Source organism: Platichthys flesus, chromosome 7 (genome assembly GCF_949316205.1).
Source record: "Platichthys flesus chromosome 7, fPlaFle2.1, whole genome shotgun sequence".
Lineage (NCBI taxonomy): Eukaryota > Metazoa > Chordata > Actinopteri > Pleuronectiformes > Pleuronectidae > Platichthys > Platichthys flesus.
In genome coordinates, this window is record NC_084951.1 from 22,431,024 (window position 1) to 22,447,416 (window position 16,393).

The 16,393-nt window shown below is 45.0% G+C and overlaps 1 protein-coding gene across 3 annotated transcripts in view; it reads right to left on the reverse strand.

Moving 5' to 3' along the window:
• syt2a (synaptotagmin IIa) overlaps window positions 1–16,393 on the reverse strand; it is a 49,571-nt gene that overhangs the window by 3,061 nt on the left and 30,117 nt on the right. For 2 of the 3 annotated variants that reach the window (XM_062392413.1, XM_062392414.1), the window contains 4 exons: window positions 5,900–6,115; window positions 5,373–5,533; window positions 652–789; window positions 114–281 (listed from right to left, as the gene is read on the reverse strand). In XM_062392413.1, coding sequence (XP_062248397.1) covers window positions 114–281; window positions 652–789; window positions 5,373–5,533; window positions 5,900–6,095 — 663 coding nt within the window. In that variant the 5' untranslated portion in view covers window positions 6,096–6,115. The remainder of the gene's footprint in view (window positions 1–113; window positions 282–651; window positions 790–5,372; window positions 5,534–5,899; window positions 6,116–16,393) is intronic. The other variant, XM_062392415.1, reaches the window with a different exon arrangement.

Consider the following 16,393-nt stretch of genomic DNA (forward strand, 5'->3'; position numbering starts at 1 on the left):
AGAGGAGGAGCCGTTCACCTTTTACAAGACCCGTCTGGACGTTAAACAGAAAGACGGACATGCTGTTTCAATAAGTAATAAGTGAGGGGCAACCACACAGTCCCTCGGCTTACCTTGAAGACGAAGGTCTCATTGAAGACGGGGTTGAGTGTTTTCTTGTGGACCTTTGTGTCGTACTTCTTCTTCTTATCAGGGAGGCAGAAGACCTTGACGTAGGGGTCAGAGGTGCCGCCGCTGTCCATGGAGAGGAGGTCGGCGGCTTGCAGGATTCCCACAGTCAGCTGAGGAGGGAGCGAGGAGGAAGTGTGTTATTACATCCCACTTCACTGGGAACCCTTCCTAAGCTCACACTACAACTCAATCTGAAGTGAAGTCAGAGGAAAAGGTGGAACCGGGGAAAGAGGAATAGAAATGCATTTCCTTCTTAGAAGAAAATGAAAAGCAAAGCAATTGGACCCTAACCCCAACCCTAACCCAGGAGGCTACACTGAGCATGTGCTTTTACTTTGAATACTCCGAAGTATATCTTAAAGCAAGTACTTACTTACTTTTACTCAAGGAAATTGTTAATGTGGTACTTTGACATCAACAGTAGACCCGTCTCTCAGCCAATGTCTATTTATTATACTCCTCCACCACTGGAGTCTTTACCTTATTCTCCTGGAAGTCATAATCAATGGAGTACTGCAGCTTGCCCAGCTTCTCCTTCTCCTTCACCTCCTCCTCCTTCTCGTCCCCAGTCAGCCCGGGTTCCACGTCATCTTCCTCGTCATCGTCGTCCTGTAGTTTCTGCACGGACAGATGGGAAGGGGAGGGGGGGGGGCGTGGGGGGAGGGGAGGCAGGTGGCAGAGGGAGGCGTGAGAGGACGGTTCTGAGGCGGCGGTCGTGCTGATCACCAAACCTCTGGGCATCAGCAGTCAGGTGAGTCACAGCACCTACCTGCCACTTACCCCCCGCTCACACCACGCTGTTACTAGTGCAATCTGCTCATCAATGACCACAGTTGCAACCTGACTTGATTTCACTATTTCTTGGGTGACACCATTTGCTGTTTTTCTTTTATTTAATTTTTTTCAACCATGATCATTTACATGTCTGTTGTAATCGGATTAAAATCAGAGGCAGGGGATTTTCTCCTGGACGACAAAGATCTTGAAGAAAATGTGATTTCAATAGAAGCCTGTTTATTGTGCAAAGAGTGTAGAGACAGAGAGAGACTGAGAGAGACTGAGAGAGTGAGAGAGAGAGAGAGAGAGAGAGAGAGAGAGAGAGAGAGAGAGAGAGAAGAACAACACAGAAAACAGTCAGTATACAGGAGGAGGACAGAAAAAGTCAGGAACACCTTATAAATAAAATGCAATCCAATTCAATCCAATTATAAAAATGATGATACTAAGCTTTTATCGCCGGGAATTACTTTTTTCACATTAACGCGACTCACTTTGTGTCGCTGCCATTAATTGTGGAATTAGAGCATTAAAACAGGAAACTGAGGGAATTCACCTTTTGCAAAAAAGGCAGCAACACAAATCCACAAAGTATGACTCACCCCCTAATGAGTCACGTTAAGTTGTCTGCAAAGTCTTAAAAAATTTGTGAGGACGTGTCCCACACAGAGGAGAGGCTGGATGAGCCAAAGTCACACCTCAACAGGCTGGAGGTTATTATTATTATTTCGGGATATTGTTCCCTAAAAGCCGCACAAAGCTCAAACCCTCATCTATTACCGAGCTGCAGTTTATCATTGCACTATAGTGAAAGGTGTCCTTGGTATTTTGTCCTCCCCGTGTACAGCAGGTTTCGGGTACAGGCCGTCTCAGGGAGCACGGCGTCCTCACTGAGAGGAAGTGAAGGACGGAGCGCCGAGGACGGGATTCAACCAAGCCGCTGACGCAGTTGATTCCTGACACTGGAAACGCTCTCAAGCTTTGTTTAAACTGAAAAGGTAAAGACTCCTGCAGCAACACGAGCTGTTTGACAAACAGGTTGACTTCAAGCCAACGTGACTGTTTGCTGTTTCTCTCCTCCTGACGTACCGAGCACTCATTGGTGGATTCACTCTGGAAGTGCTGCGTATTGTTCTTATGACTTATAATATCTCATATCCGTGGTGTGTTGCTTATACTTGTCTCCTGTTCTCATTTATCTCTTGAAAAAATACATGTCTTATCTTAAAGTTCAGCAGCGTACTGACTGAGTTAACTGGGGTGTGATGAGGAAGGTGAATCGTGTCCTCTCTCATCCTCCATCTTGCTTTTGAGGCTCGTGACTAATGGAGCGCGGGGGGGCGATTTTCCGCTCAGATGTAAATCCTAAAGTAAAGTCTCATTTCGGACACAGTGTGAAGCTGCGTGGTCTCTCAGTGTGGCCTACTTTCCAAACACGGATGTCTTCGTAAGACTGGAAGGTCCAGCTACTCACTGATGAGCTGGAAGAGGAACAGGGCGCACACACACACACACACAAACACACAAGCATGCATGCGCACATACACACAGATAATACACGCACTGTCACACATACCATACTGTACCATACACGACGAATATGCACCCACTCTCATTTGCTTACATGCAAGCCCTCGTGCATGCTTAAAATCTCTCTCTCTCTCTCTCTCTCTCTCTCTCTCTCTCTCTCTCTCACACACACTCATTCTCACACAATATTCCTTACACGTGGCATTCTCCATCTTTATTGTGGTAAATGCTTTTCATTCAAGCATGCCGGGCCACACAATGCAGGATCCACGTTTCTCTCTGATGGAGAATGTAAATGAATCATCGTTAATGAAGTTTAGTATTTTTATTTTTTTTACCTCTGTCTTTATTTAGTGTCAGGCCCCAAATTTCTGCACATGTGTTCTGGGTGAAATGTTCACGTCCATGGAGGGATCATGCTACATTGAGAATTCCCAGTTGTTTTTCAAATTCCGGTGGGGGTTCAAAGACAAAGACGTGGTGTGTCTGAATGGATGCCCGAAAATATGTCGGTTGATCGTAGCTTTAACTGTTCGAATCGACTGAAATCAGTAGTTGACTGCAAATGTGGGCAAACATCCCGGCCCACCATTCCTCCTCAGTGAGACCCACAGTGCTTCAGGGAGAGCGGGGGTGTCAATGACTGTATGTCAGCAGCATGGGTCATCCAGGAAAGTTACTCTCAAGTCAAGTTGTGGCCATTCAATGGTACCTACTGCAAGGGCGTAGGCTGGTCTTTGTCAATAGATTCAAACAGCTTCAACTCGTAGGAACTCGGAGCTCGTTTTGTGAATTTCAGACACGAGTCAGTGTGATTCTCATGAGAGGAGTCGTTTGTGAGATCTCAGCTGTCTGAGGCCTGTTGGGGGGGGGGGGGCGTGCCAAAAAGCTCTCCGTTACGTTACGTCTCGGCTATTTTAGTTTTTCTTGACAAATATCCAGCTTACCCCTTGCACATGCATGTTAGTGATCTCTAGTGAGTTGCTGAGTGCACTCGTCATTCAAAGGCTCATGAGTTTCACGTTCATTTCAAACCATAGACACTTAAACAGGTCGCTGTCTGTTTAAAAAACATTTGCAATCTCTGGATATATCAAGACACAGCAGTTGGTGCGGCATATCAGTTCAGTGGCGAAGCAGCTTAAACGCTCCCATAAGATTCCTCAAGCACCCGCAGCACCTAAGCTTGCAAAAAACTAAGGAAGCCATAGCAACTCATCATCATCATCATCATCATTGCAATCCAAGCCCAGCCCAGCCCCCCACCCCCCCAACCACCACCACCACTCCCTGCCTGCCCTGGTCTGTGCTTACACAGTGCGGCCAGAGAGGGGTGCCGCGTGCCATCAGACCTACCGTAGGCAAAGAAGTCCACCACAGTCAAGATACACGGAGCACACATAAGACACAAAGCAGGAAGGAGGAGAGCAGAGACAAAGGAAGAGATTGAACTCACAGCAGACACCAAAGAAGGGTAATCACAGCAAATGCAGTCAGCTACACCGGAGGGAGCGTGGAAAATGACAGACAGCGGCGCCTCCTCATTAGCACAATCGTATCTTGTGCGGCAGGGCCGATGGGTTTTAAAAAGAAAAAGCCAACTCCGGTTTTAGATGTAGCCTCATTGTACTTTGTCAAATCATCAATCACACGTGTGAAGAAAAAAAAATTATAATTACGGGCCCAAAACAACACCATTGTGCCAACTGCAAAATTTCATAATTACTCTTTAATGACTGCGGAAGGGGGGGGGGGGGAGTCATGGTTGGGCTGAACCGATAGGAGTCCTGTCATTTTCCACTCAAATCCCAAAAAGCACAAGTGACAGAAATAGCAACAATAACATTCATGACAAATACATCACATAACAAAAAAAAATTAAAAAAACAGAAGAAGAAGAAGAAGAGAGATATAAAACATAATCATGGTGGATAAAGAATGTAATTAATACCTGCGGGGAATAGACTTGATTCGGTTAGGAAGACATTAAAAGGTTAAACAGTCTGTGCCAGTGATATGAAAATTCAAATTAGTTCTATGCGACTTGACTCAAACGTGTAACATGAGGATGACGGCTCTAAAATGCTGCTTGTTACCTACGTCAAAGACGAAATGTTTACATGAGCGTTTGTTCGGTAGTTAGCTGGATTACGCAAAAAAACTACTGGACCTATTTCCATGGAACTCTGTGGAGGGGTTGGGACATGGTCCGAGCAACTACACAATTAATATTGGTGCAGACCAAAATATAAGGGCGGAGCCAGGATTTATTTTTGTTCAATATCTTTGTTGCTTTTCCCACAGAGTTAATATAGTCTATAGCTGTAGCGGGGGTGCACTTGTATGCAGGAAGGTCACGCTCACACGCAACATATATTTTAAATGACAGGTAAGCAGATCTCAATGACAGAGAAAACTGCATCACATGCCACTTGCGGGTACAACTGCAGCTGGAACTATGAAGTGTGACTGTCTGCGTGAATGGTAAAAACATTATGGATGATAGCGCAAGTTAGCGCAGAGAGCTGCAGATAGCGCTGTTCACCTTAGTATTAAAATATTTTTGTTCATTATGAAACTGTGGCGGTGCAAATTAGAATTTGATTGATTGAACATGATTTGCCACTACAGTGTAGATAACTAATGGGGAACACTGCTTTGAAAAGGCAAGATGGTAAATTAGCCTTGGAGGAGGTCAAGCGGCCATCTATTTTTTTCTGAGTCAAATCTATCTTTACATTCGTGTTTGCTTTCAATTCCAGGGAAAAGCTTTTCTGTAGGTCCCACAGCTGTTACATCACGGGCTCATATACAGGCTAATGTTGCTTGGCTTTGTTTACTGCGTGGGCGTAAGCTCTCTCTGCCGTGACGCGACCTCCTGCTGTGAAACATACCTCTCCGCCTTTCAGGTTCTTCATTCCCATGTCACCCTTCCCCTTCTTGCCCTTCTTGTTCTTCTTCTTCTTGCAACAGCATTTCTTGACGATGCAGAAGCAGCACGATAGGACGAGTATAGCAGCGACCACGGCGATGGCGATGATGGCCCAGGATGGCACTGTGGAAAGGGGTGGGGGGGGGGGGGCATACAGATCAATGTATAGACGGCTTCGTTAACACCCACAAGGTGAAGAAGCAAAATACTTTGACATTTGACCAACCAATCATTTAGCCTGCTCCATGTCATGTCCTGGGACAAATATATTTAGTAAGAGGGGTGCTGGGTTAGCAATTAGATTGGGTGAAAATTAGATTTCTCTGCCATTAGGAAGGGCAGCCAGTGATCAATACTGAATAAAGACATTATGAGGCCGCCAACGCCTACAGCGAGGGAGGAAATCGAATTCCCAAATGATTGCTCAGGAGCCACATCGATGGAGAGTTGCTTGATCGGAACAGCTTTGGCGTTCGGCGCGGCACTCACGTGGGATCTTGTCGATTTCATTCAGGAACTTGTTTTTGATGTCGTCGAAGCCGTCGTTCTTGTCGACGGGTTCGGTGGAGTTGTCGGCAGCGACTGACGCGACGGGGGCTGGGGACACAGTCAAGGCACTGGCCCCGGTTGGCTTAGCAGCGACCATGGGTGATGTCTGATGCTTGAACAGGTTGAACTTCGTCATTTAGGCTGCACACACGGCCCCTGAAAAGCAACACAAAAAAAAAACACTGCTTGAAAAACATGAAGTCATCCCGCCTTAAGTGCCACTTCTCCTCCACTCGCACATTATACCCCCACTTGGATGGAAGATATTGACAGTAGCTCATTACAGGCTTGATTCATTCAGCCAATTTCAATGTATCCGGGCTCATTTGAAAGAGAAAAATGACACACGGCCCAAAACATGTCACGGACAAATGCAGCACCACGACGAGTCTGACATCCATAACGAGGCACAAAGAAAACAATCAAATGAGAGAGTGATTTGTGGCACACTTGCAAAACGCCACCTGTTATGGTCGGAGTGGTTTTAAGGCTGACGTCTGAATCAAACGCTGATTTGAGGCACTCAACTCTGCGTCATCTCATTCTCGTGTGCAGGTTATGAAAAGGGATCAAACGGGGGCTTCAGCTCAGGTGGTGGTGGAGAGGGACAGCTGCTGGACGACTGGGGGTTTGATCACAGGCTCCAACGTCACGGAGGAAAACACTGAACCCCTGCGTTGCTCTTTGAAAAGGGAATGAACGCGACAAAAAAGGATGTCGCTCTGGGCGAAAGCATCCGACAAATAAATGTAATTAGGAGCAACAGCGTGACACCTGTCAGCCTTCTGCACCGTGAACAAGTTCGGGAAGATATTCTCTGTCTCTGGTGACACTGAAGAGAAAGAAGCCACAAGAGAAAAACAGAGCTGGACACAAACGGACACAAACTGGTTTCCCCACATTTGCCACTGAGGTATTTGGACTTGCATCAGGAAAGGGATAGCTGTAGTATTCTAGAAGTCTCTAATTCAAGGTGGTTAGGTTCAGTCGCAGGAAAATCTTAATCAATTTATTCTCCAGAGAGTCGAGAGAACATCAAAAAAACTAAATGCAATTAAAAGAGAGTATAGCATTTATAATTCCTCCAGGATTACTCAGTGTTAATCTAGTGTGTGAGGTTTAAACAGGAATAAATTAGTTTGGAATTTAAAAGTTAGTTTCCAGCTGAAACCAGAAGAGCAAAGCAGGTTTTTTACAAGTGAACCATTACATCACCAGTGGGCGAGTCATGTTCTAGAGAGGATGAAGAGGCAATAGAGAAAAAGTGTCAGGAACAAGTTAAAAAGACAAATACAATATCCGTAATAACAGTAAAACACACATTTCAATAATTTTACTAAAAACTGGTGCAAATGTTGGTCTGAGTTTCTAAGAACTGGTTAAAGAACTGGATCTAATTTGAAGAACCTGTGGGTTTGAGTCAATCAGGTGAATTGATGCATTGGACTCTTTCTCTAATCTCATAAACCAGCTCTTGACACGTGACCAAAACAACTGTGAGGAATTTTCTGAAACTTATGATAAATCTCCTTTTTACCATGACTCAGGAAAGGTCGGAACCTTCGGTAACATCCAATCCATTTCCCCTGAGGAAGTGCACCAAGAATTCATTTTATAAAAATGATTGATCACGGCAAACCGCAGTCTCCACTGCAGTCTGCCGTTTTACTGTGTTCCAAACATATTTCACAGGGGTTGTGAGGTCAGCGGAGAATATATTGAGATGAGTTACCGACGATCATTATGAGGGAATAACCATCAGTCATCAATTCATCACAGCTTTGTTTTGTCTTGACACTGCTCGATACGTAGCTGGCGGGGGGACAATGGCGGGGGGGTGGGGGGAGGTGTTTAAGCGGAGAAATAAACACAACAAACGACTAACAGCCTTTTCCCCAGTGAACAGGGTTTCCTCCACGGGGCCAAGTGGACGTTCTATCAGAGTTCCTATCGGCCCCAGAAATCACAGCGTTACAAGTGGAGCCTGCCAGCGGAGCCATGAGTGATCGGGTGAGAGCTCGATTCAGAAAAGTAGAAAAAGCACGACGAGCATAACAACAAGAGACTTCTACTCCTGTGGGTTTTTATTAAAGTCAGGGTAACAACAATATTTTCCCAACATTCAATCGTCCAAGTTGCTGCCAGGTTTATTTAGTGTCACATATTAGTTATCTAAATTAAGACTGACAGCGAGAAGGATATACACTTTTATGATTAAGGGGGCGGAACCAGCTCATAATATCTTGTCACATATGTATATTTAAATAAACTCGCTGCTGTTATGTGGGCGGATGTTGCAAATGACCAACATCCTTATGATCACAGACTGAGATGTGAACTGAGCTAATGTCCGTGCTTTATTCGGGTTATGGAGAAAATGACTCACATTCAATAAGAGAGCAATCGCCGGCCTCACTGTCTCCGCTCTGAGCTGCACATTACTGTAGATTCTGTGACAGTGTACATTCCAGGTTTATGTGCGTTTCGCCCTGTTTGTCCCTCACATCCCGAGAAGCCAGACCAATTAAATTAACATTCACCGACATGGGCTCCAACATTTTATCTGCTCCTCTCTGAGGGCGAGGACGGACAGAGAGGACACAGACCTGCAGTATTCTTTTATTACGGACATTAGTCCTTCTTCCCGGCAAGCGCTCAGTGCTCACTCCTCACGAAGCAACTATGTTAACTGCTTTTTAAAGAATGCAGTGTTACACCTTCAGAGCATATTAACTAGGTATTAAACAGTTTTCTAGCTGCTAGTGATCAGTGGAAGCCATATTTTGTGTAGATTCTTAAATGGGACAGTGTTTAACTCTTTAGTTCAGTTTAAAAAGGCAAAGAGGGAATGATGTCTGATCTACTGCGCAGGCCACATGGTTTCATAGTGCTGCCATAAAGCCAGATTCATTTGTGGCGCAGACTGTAGAGAGACACAAACATGCATATTCATAAATAACTAGATCTACACAATAAATAAGCACTTTTCACACTCTGAGCTATCAAAAGAAACTTAAATCTATTGGTTCAGGGACGTAATCATAAACCTCCCAGTCAGATTCCCTGTTTTCTTCCTGGATTTGAACTGGGAGGCAGGTGGTTAAATCTGCACGAGGAAGCAATAGAGCTTGGCCTTTGCTGATTACCACCACTCAGATGCCCTTGAGCAAGGCTCTTAACCTCCATCTGGTCCACTGGAGCTGCACAGCGGCTAATGGATCAGACTCACTGTGGTTTTGTTGAGCAGCTTTTAGGTGTGAATGTGTGTAATTGTCTTAAGTGCAGAGCTGGACATTCGCTGAAACAAGAGCATTGATTGCCAGGAAAACCTTCCTTGGATGAATTAGAGTTAAAAATCTACTCATTATACAATATTCATTTCACATAATAGTCGATTGACTGAGATCTGTGGGAGTTTTGAACCCCCGTCTCCCAATGTGAGTCTCATTTTGTCAGTGTTTGAGTCATCAGAATTTGCTAAAACAAAATGGCTCAGCTCCATTGCCCAGAGCGGAGCGGGGACGGCCGTAGTCCGCCGCTTATCTCTAGACACACTGCTCCGAGTTGGATGAGCATCAAAGACTTTTATCTTTGCACAAACAAAATGGGAACAGAACCCCCCCCCCCCCCCGTACTAACACGTCATATTAACTGAAAATCTACTGTCGTTAAATATGTCTCTTAAACTCTGAAGGCCATGAGGAGACACATGAAGGGGGAGACGGACAGATTGAATATTTGTGAAAAAGATCAGTTGAAAACGGGGAGAGGATATTGAATCATGCTTGTTTTGTTTTATTAATTAAACACATGCAGGGTTCAAATTCACTGTCATCTCAAGCAGGAAGGTTCAGGGTTAGGGTAGGATTTACTGTGGATACTGGTTTCCTTCCACAGTCCAAACACGTTTATGTTGGGTTAACTGGCGGCTCTGAATTGCCCGTACGTGTGAGTGTAGGGGTGAAATGTTGCTCGTCTATATTTGAGCCCTGTGATAGACTTGTCCTGGGTTTACCCTGCCTATCACCCAGTGTCAGCTGGGATTGGCTCCAGCTCCCCCTCAAAGGGAAAGCCGTGTAGATAAGGGATGGAGGCAATGCAATAGGAGGGAAAAAATTGCATCAGGTAAATTCAGGGACTTCTTCCTAAAGACCCAAATCCTGCCCTATAACAGCTTTTGCTTATCTTCACCTTCCTCTTTGTGATTTGTAACAAATATTTTATCGGTAGCTTCAGTAGGCGATGATAACTTTTGACGTGGTTCTTGCATGTAGAATATTTATATTTTTGTGCTTTTATTCCACACAATGGAGAGCTGAAGGGGAACGAGACCCAACAAAGGTCCCCAGCCGGGCTCCACGTTACCTTTCATCCTCCCCCTTCCCCCCCCCCCCCCCCACCGCTGCCCATGGGCTATGGGGTTTGCTCTTTGCAGCACAGTCAAGGTGCTGAACTGCATTTGTTTATCACAATGCAGAGATTTATAACTATGAAGAAAGAAAAGTAAAGAAGAACACTTCAAATAAAAAATGCACGCCCATGGATTATCACATCTTATGTTGTCTCGATCATCATCATTATAGAAACACTCAGATCTGCCCACGGGCTCCATGCTCTTAGTTAATTACCCGACTCCTGTCAAACCCTAATGATAATAATGATCCCTCCCTGCACGTAGACACACGTCTGAGAGATGTCCTCTCCTCGTTTGACGTCACGCGTGTGTGCCGGCTCGCTGACCACAGAGCGTGACGCCCGGCCCCCCCGGTGAAGGGAAACCCCGGCCTGAGGAGGAGCCGCCGCCATTTGTGGGGATATTGTGTTTGTTAAGGGCTTATTAGCAGCCCGTTTGGGATCCAAGAGAAAAACAACCTGAGGAGAGTGAGCTGGAGTCATGCAGCTGCTTCATTACAACACAACAAGTGCCCTGAACAGCAATTAATTAATGAACTACAGCCAGACGGCCATGTCCTTTATTCCCTCCCCCCCACCAGCCCTGACAACTTGCCTCCTACACTAGTCCATACAGCTGCCCGCCAGTGGACAGTCTCTACGAGTGTTTGTGTGTTTAAACTGGTGTGTGCTTAAAGAACATAACAATGTTCACTCATTTTTAAATGCAGCACATGGTTGAGGGCTCATAAGCATCTTAAGAATAAAGATTCAAAATGGCGTCTGTAAACGGAGAGAAAAACGAGCTATGGGGGGTGGGGGAGTGGAGGGGTCACGTGACCGCAGAGCTCGGGGGCAACAGTCAGGAGCACTGGGGCGGCAAATTAAGTATTGAATATTAGGGCACAGAGAAAAGGTTGCTGTATTCAATGCGTGACAACAGCAATGGCTACTCATTGGTCACAGGCCACCGGGCGACCGGGGCCCTCGAAGACACGAAGCAATCTGAGCAACATAGGATAATGTGACCCCGGTGAAATCACTCCGCCCCCCCACTGAGACCCCGAGCATCTGTGACATAACGGGTGGAGCGTGGGTGGCTGCAGCTCTTGGCCTCCAGCTGAACTAGCTGTGCAGCTTCATTTCCTCCAAGTCTATAATGTGATTGCTGCATCACAGTGGGATGGATGTTCTTCTTGTTTCAACGTTCAAGCAGAACTAGAGAGAGTCCTGATTGGACGAACCGATTATGTGAGGGAGTAGTTCTTCCACAGCTAGGCAGATTCTCTCTCTCCGAGAAGTTACATATGCATGTGTGCTCTAACTATGTATTTATACTTCTCATGTGCAGTGGCTGTTTCATTTCATCTGAATTCCATTGAGCTATTTCAGGCACGAGCCAGGTTGCGTAAGCCGGCTAGGATATAATTTACAGGCTAATTGTTCAGAGGCATCACATGCATCTCGAGTTTATAAAGATACACACACTCGAACATGGGGGAGAATATTGGCTCGGCTGCGTCTGAGTCACGGCTGACCTCGGACCCGTCTGGACTCGATTTCAGCTGAAACACTCGGCAACATCAAGAGAACGAGGGACATAGTATTCCATCGGATCCGGCAGACAGAGCATTACCAGATTCAGGAAGCTGTGCTGAGATGGTGGAGTTGTTTCAATTAGAGATAATGTGCAGCTTTGTCCCTGAACTCGTGCTACTCCGTGGTAATTCACGCCCGCTGTAATGGACTTGGGGCCCCCCCACAGTCATAATAGTCTCATTTTGGCCAAGTCTTAATAGGATTACATATGGGATAGTAATGGCTGTGTTGCTTGTTATTTACCGCTGAAGTATGAGGTAATGTGTGGGACAAGGTCTGATCGGAACCTACCAGTATGATTAATAAAAAGAATACAATATATTATGATGGAAATGCACCAATTATTATTCCTACTTCTATTCAGAAAATGAGCTAAAAACTGATAAAACTTGAATGCTCTGTGTTCTTCAGATGCATCACTTCCTTCTCATTGCAGTAGCTGCCTCAAGTTGCGTATCTCTCGTTCATCACTTGCACCCAGAGTCAGAGCTCGGTCCTGCAGAAGAGAAAGACTTCAGGCGGCATCATGCACAGCCGGATACATGCTAAGTGTGTCAGAGATGGATTTCTGCAAAGGTAGCCTAATGTAGCTGCACAACACTCCCATCTTTTGTCATTTTGTTGTCGAGAGCCAGGACACTGACAAAAGCTCTGGCAAACGCCATATCCCGATTCTGAAGCCCCTGACCAAGAGGCTTCGAGCCTCCTGCCACAATACATCAGAGGCAGCGTGCCAGGCATCTGAGGGCTGGTGCCAGTTTACTTAACAGTGATTAAACAGTGACTTCAGTGTTACAGGTTCTAGAGTTCACAATTTATAAGGTTATAATTAGATGTGTTTGTACCGAATCCATCTCAGAACTGTTCTAAGTCTCCTCTCTCATTCTTCTTTCCGGAGCTTGAGCAGAAATGGGGCATTTTGTGTGTGACTCATTATTAATGAGCTCCTCTGCCTTGTTTTTTCAGTGACGCTCACCCAGGCTACCCACAGGTAATGGATGTAGCCTGCTACTGCTGTACGGTAAAACTTAAGGAATTGGAGAATCGGACACCGAACCAATAACCAACCAAATCCTCAAATAATCAGTACGAAGATTTAAGAGAGTAATGTGATGGTTCAGTTATTATGTGCACAGCTTTAATCGAAATGGTCTGTAAAGTAAGTTTCTGTTTTCTCTGCCTGTACACAGAAACATTTACTGGCTGACATTTAATAATTGTGCAGCATTTCAAAAATCGTCTGTTCTGTCCCTTTGTCCAAAAAAGAAAAACAATCAACGATGTCGGACCTTAAGCTCAAAAGCTCTAGAATCTCTTTGTCTTATTTATATTGTTTATATCTTCTAGATGTATTACAACCCATTTCCATCCCGATATATATTTGTATTCTTCCAGTTTCTGGAAATGTTCCTGCTGTATTCTCGTATGAGAAAAAAACGTTCTTTCAGAAATTTCACAAAAAATCCAGAAAATGTCAGAATATACTAACTTAGACATTCCGGAAAATGTCAGGATAATATCCAGCCCTCCACATATCTGAAAACCTCAAAAACAAACCACTGGTATTTCCTTCCTGAGGTGAACTGATGACATCTGTATTTTTTCCCAGTCGGCACCTTTGCGATAAACTTTACTCTGCACCAATAAAAACAACAGAGTGACATTTACACATTCACTCAACAACTGATCTGCAACACAGTCAGCAGAACTGCTTATGCATCAGTCCAGAGCAGGACATTTACAGACCCGTGTGTTTAGCATCAGGACGACACGCTCTGAATGCAAACACAAACAATAAGAGAATCCACGAGCATCAGTCAGAGGCGTGGCAATTACACTTTTCACGTCAACAAAAAAAGCTGAGTGCATCAGGAAATCCTGCTGGTGTCAACTGCTGATCTGAGAGCAGCGGCCGAGATAAGGATGTCAAGAAGGTGCCTCGCGCATCATCTCACTGAGGACAATTAGAGAAAAGCCTCTCCCTCATATATCTCATTGTGTGCTGACCCGAAGGGCGTTCCGGAGAGGCTCATTGACAAACCTGCAGCCGCAGATAAAAGAATGCTTATTCTCACCTGCAGCTGAATGTGACTCAGCTATTATCAGGAGAGATCCTTGAGAAAAGGAGGCACAGGGGTTTGAATGCTGAACGAGCAGCTGCAGGATCGTTTACAGCCAGTTGCCATACATCCCCCCTCTTGCCCCCACCCTCAGCTCAACCTCTTTCCCCGTCCCCTGATAGGTCGATTAATCATTCTGTCACAGAGATAGTGACCCAATCTGCATGTAAGGCTGTGAGGAGAAAATTTAAAAAAAGGGGCGAGGGCTTCTGCGGCAATGCAGATAGGCCGTGCTGACATTCTTATTTCAAAAAGAAAATGATATAGAGAGTGAGGCTGTGAGTTCTCTTTTTCAAGTTAGAAAATCAATACCTTCCATTAGAACTGTATTAAATGAATAGTATGAAATTACAGGGAATACTCTTTCAAGTTCTGGAGTGTCAGATGAGAGGATCTACAATGATTTCTTTTTTATAATATTAAACTGTAACCAGCAGCAGGTTAGATGACCTTTTAAGCCCAACCGGTTAGTCAATCAATCAATTATTCAATAGATATTTGCTGGTGCAGCTTTACTGATATCAATATTTGCTTCCCTGTACTAATAGATTAAAAGTGTTTCACTCTTGGACACCTGGTTGACATTTTGGGCTCCCGGAAGATGTAATGGACATTATTTATTTTTAAAACATTTCAGAGACTAATCAGTTAATCGAGAAAATAATCAGCATCTTAGCACAAACACCGATTGCTGGAAGTTGTCATTAAAGCTCCGCTAAAGATCGCTAGTTAACAAGTTTCCTCTTATTTGTGTGATCTGTACATTGGCCTATATGTGAAAACTACATTTCAAGCTTTTTTGGGGGGTGTGGAAACAGAAGTATCACAAAGAAAGTGTAAATTGTTTGAAGTTTATATTTTTTGTATGGATTAAACAAATGAAGAGGATTTGTTGCTATATCTTGTGTTTTATTGTTTTGTTGCAATTGGACTTAGCCAGGCTAGCTGCCGCCGCCGGTTTCATGCTAAGCTAAGCTAACTGGCTGCAGATTGTGGCTTCATATTTACTGAACAGAAAAGTTAAGGAAAAGTGGGTCAAACTCCTCCATCTCCTCCATGTTAGTGGATGGGAGATGGACCACACTAAAAAAGTCAAAACACAGACAATGTATTTCAGTCAGTTGAGATGGTCCGGGATATTTTGGCTTCATTTCTGAAAAGTGCAGAACTGGAGACACGTTGTCTATCAGAAGCGTATTCCTAAAACTATCCTTTTAAATAAACCACTTACACTCGATATGACAATCTCATTGTGGCATCGTAGCCATTACACACAACAGCCCCAGTATGATGAAACACGGTGAAAATCATTTCACTCATTCTCCACAGTGTAACCCTGCCGTGTGTTGTGCTCTCTATGACCATCACCACTCCCCCCCCCCCCCCCCGTCCCTCCAGCATAAAGCAAAGAGGTGAGAAGAGAAAATCTGCTGAAAATCTCACAACAAAAAACAAACCTGGCACGGTTTCCTCCCTCTACAGAATTCAGAGTGGAGAAAATGGCCAATCAGCACGGCAGGAAGCTGGGGGTGACGGCGTCTGACCGTTTAACACTTACGCTCTCTGCCATCCTCTGCCAACAACACGCCGTCACATGGGCTGCAGCCGTGAGTGGCTCTCACCTGCAGCGAGGCGCTGACAAGCAATCACGATGACAGTTGTTCTAAAGTGTCAGAGGGAAAAATCACCGACTCATCCCCAGGATCCAGTGCATTTGAGCAGACTTCTGCTGGAGGAACACTTTCTAATTTGAGCTGAGAGGAAACGTTTCAAGCTAACGAAGCAGCAGGAGGTAGGAAAACAAGGGTGATATCGCTACACAAGGGCACACCCACTCTACAAGGCACTTAGAATAAGCCTCTTTTCTTTCTCTTCTTATTTGAGCAGCTCCCGCATCCGGGCACCAGCCGCCCTCCTACGGGGAGCCGAAGAAGAGAAAAGAGAAATGAGATTGGTGAACTTCAAAGCTCCCTCTCATTTTTCTGGTTAAATAAGAGAAACCAGGAGAGTTTTTCTCAGAGTGGGAGCCACTGGGAGTGGCAGCCCGAGGTACAGACTTAATGAGCCTGTCTGAATGTTTTAGAAGCTGAACAAAAAAAGAAGCTTCAGAGCATGCTCGTATCAAACAAGTCTCCTGCACTCACTGGATGTTGGAGAAGTAAACATGCATGCTGCTACAGTATGCACTCTGCTTATATACGGCTCAGATGATCCCTCACATCCTCCACACTGTTTACTACACATCTAAAACCTGAGCGATCACATTACCTCTCCCAATACGAGCCATCGACCGCCTCTGATAATTACAACAGCACCGAGACTG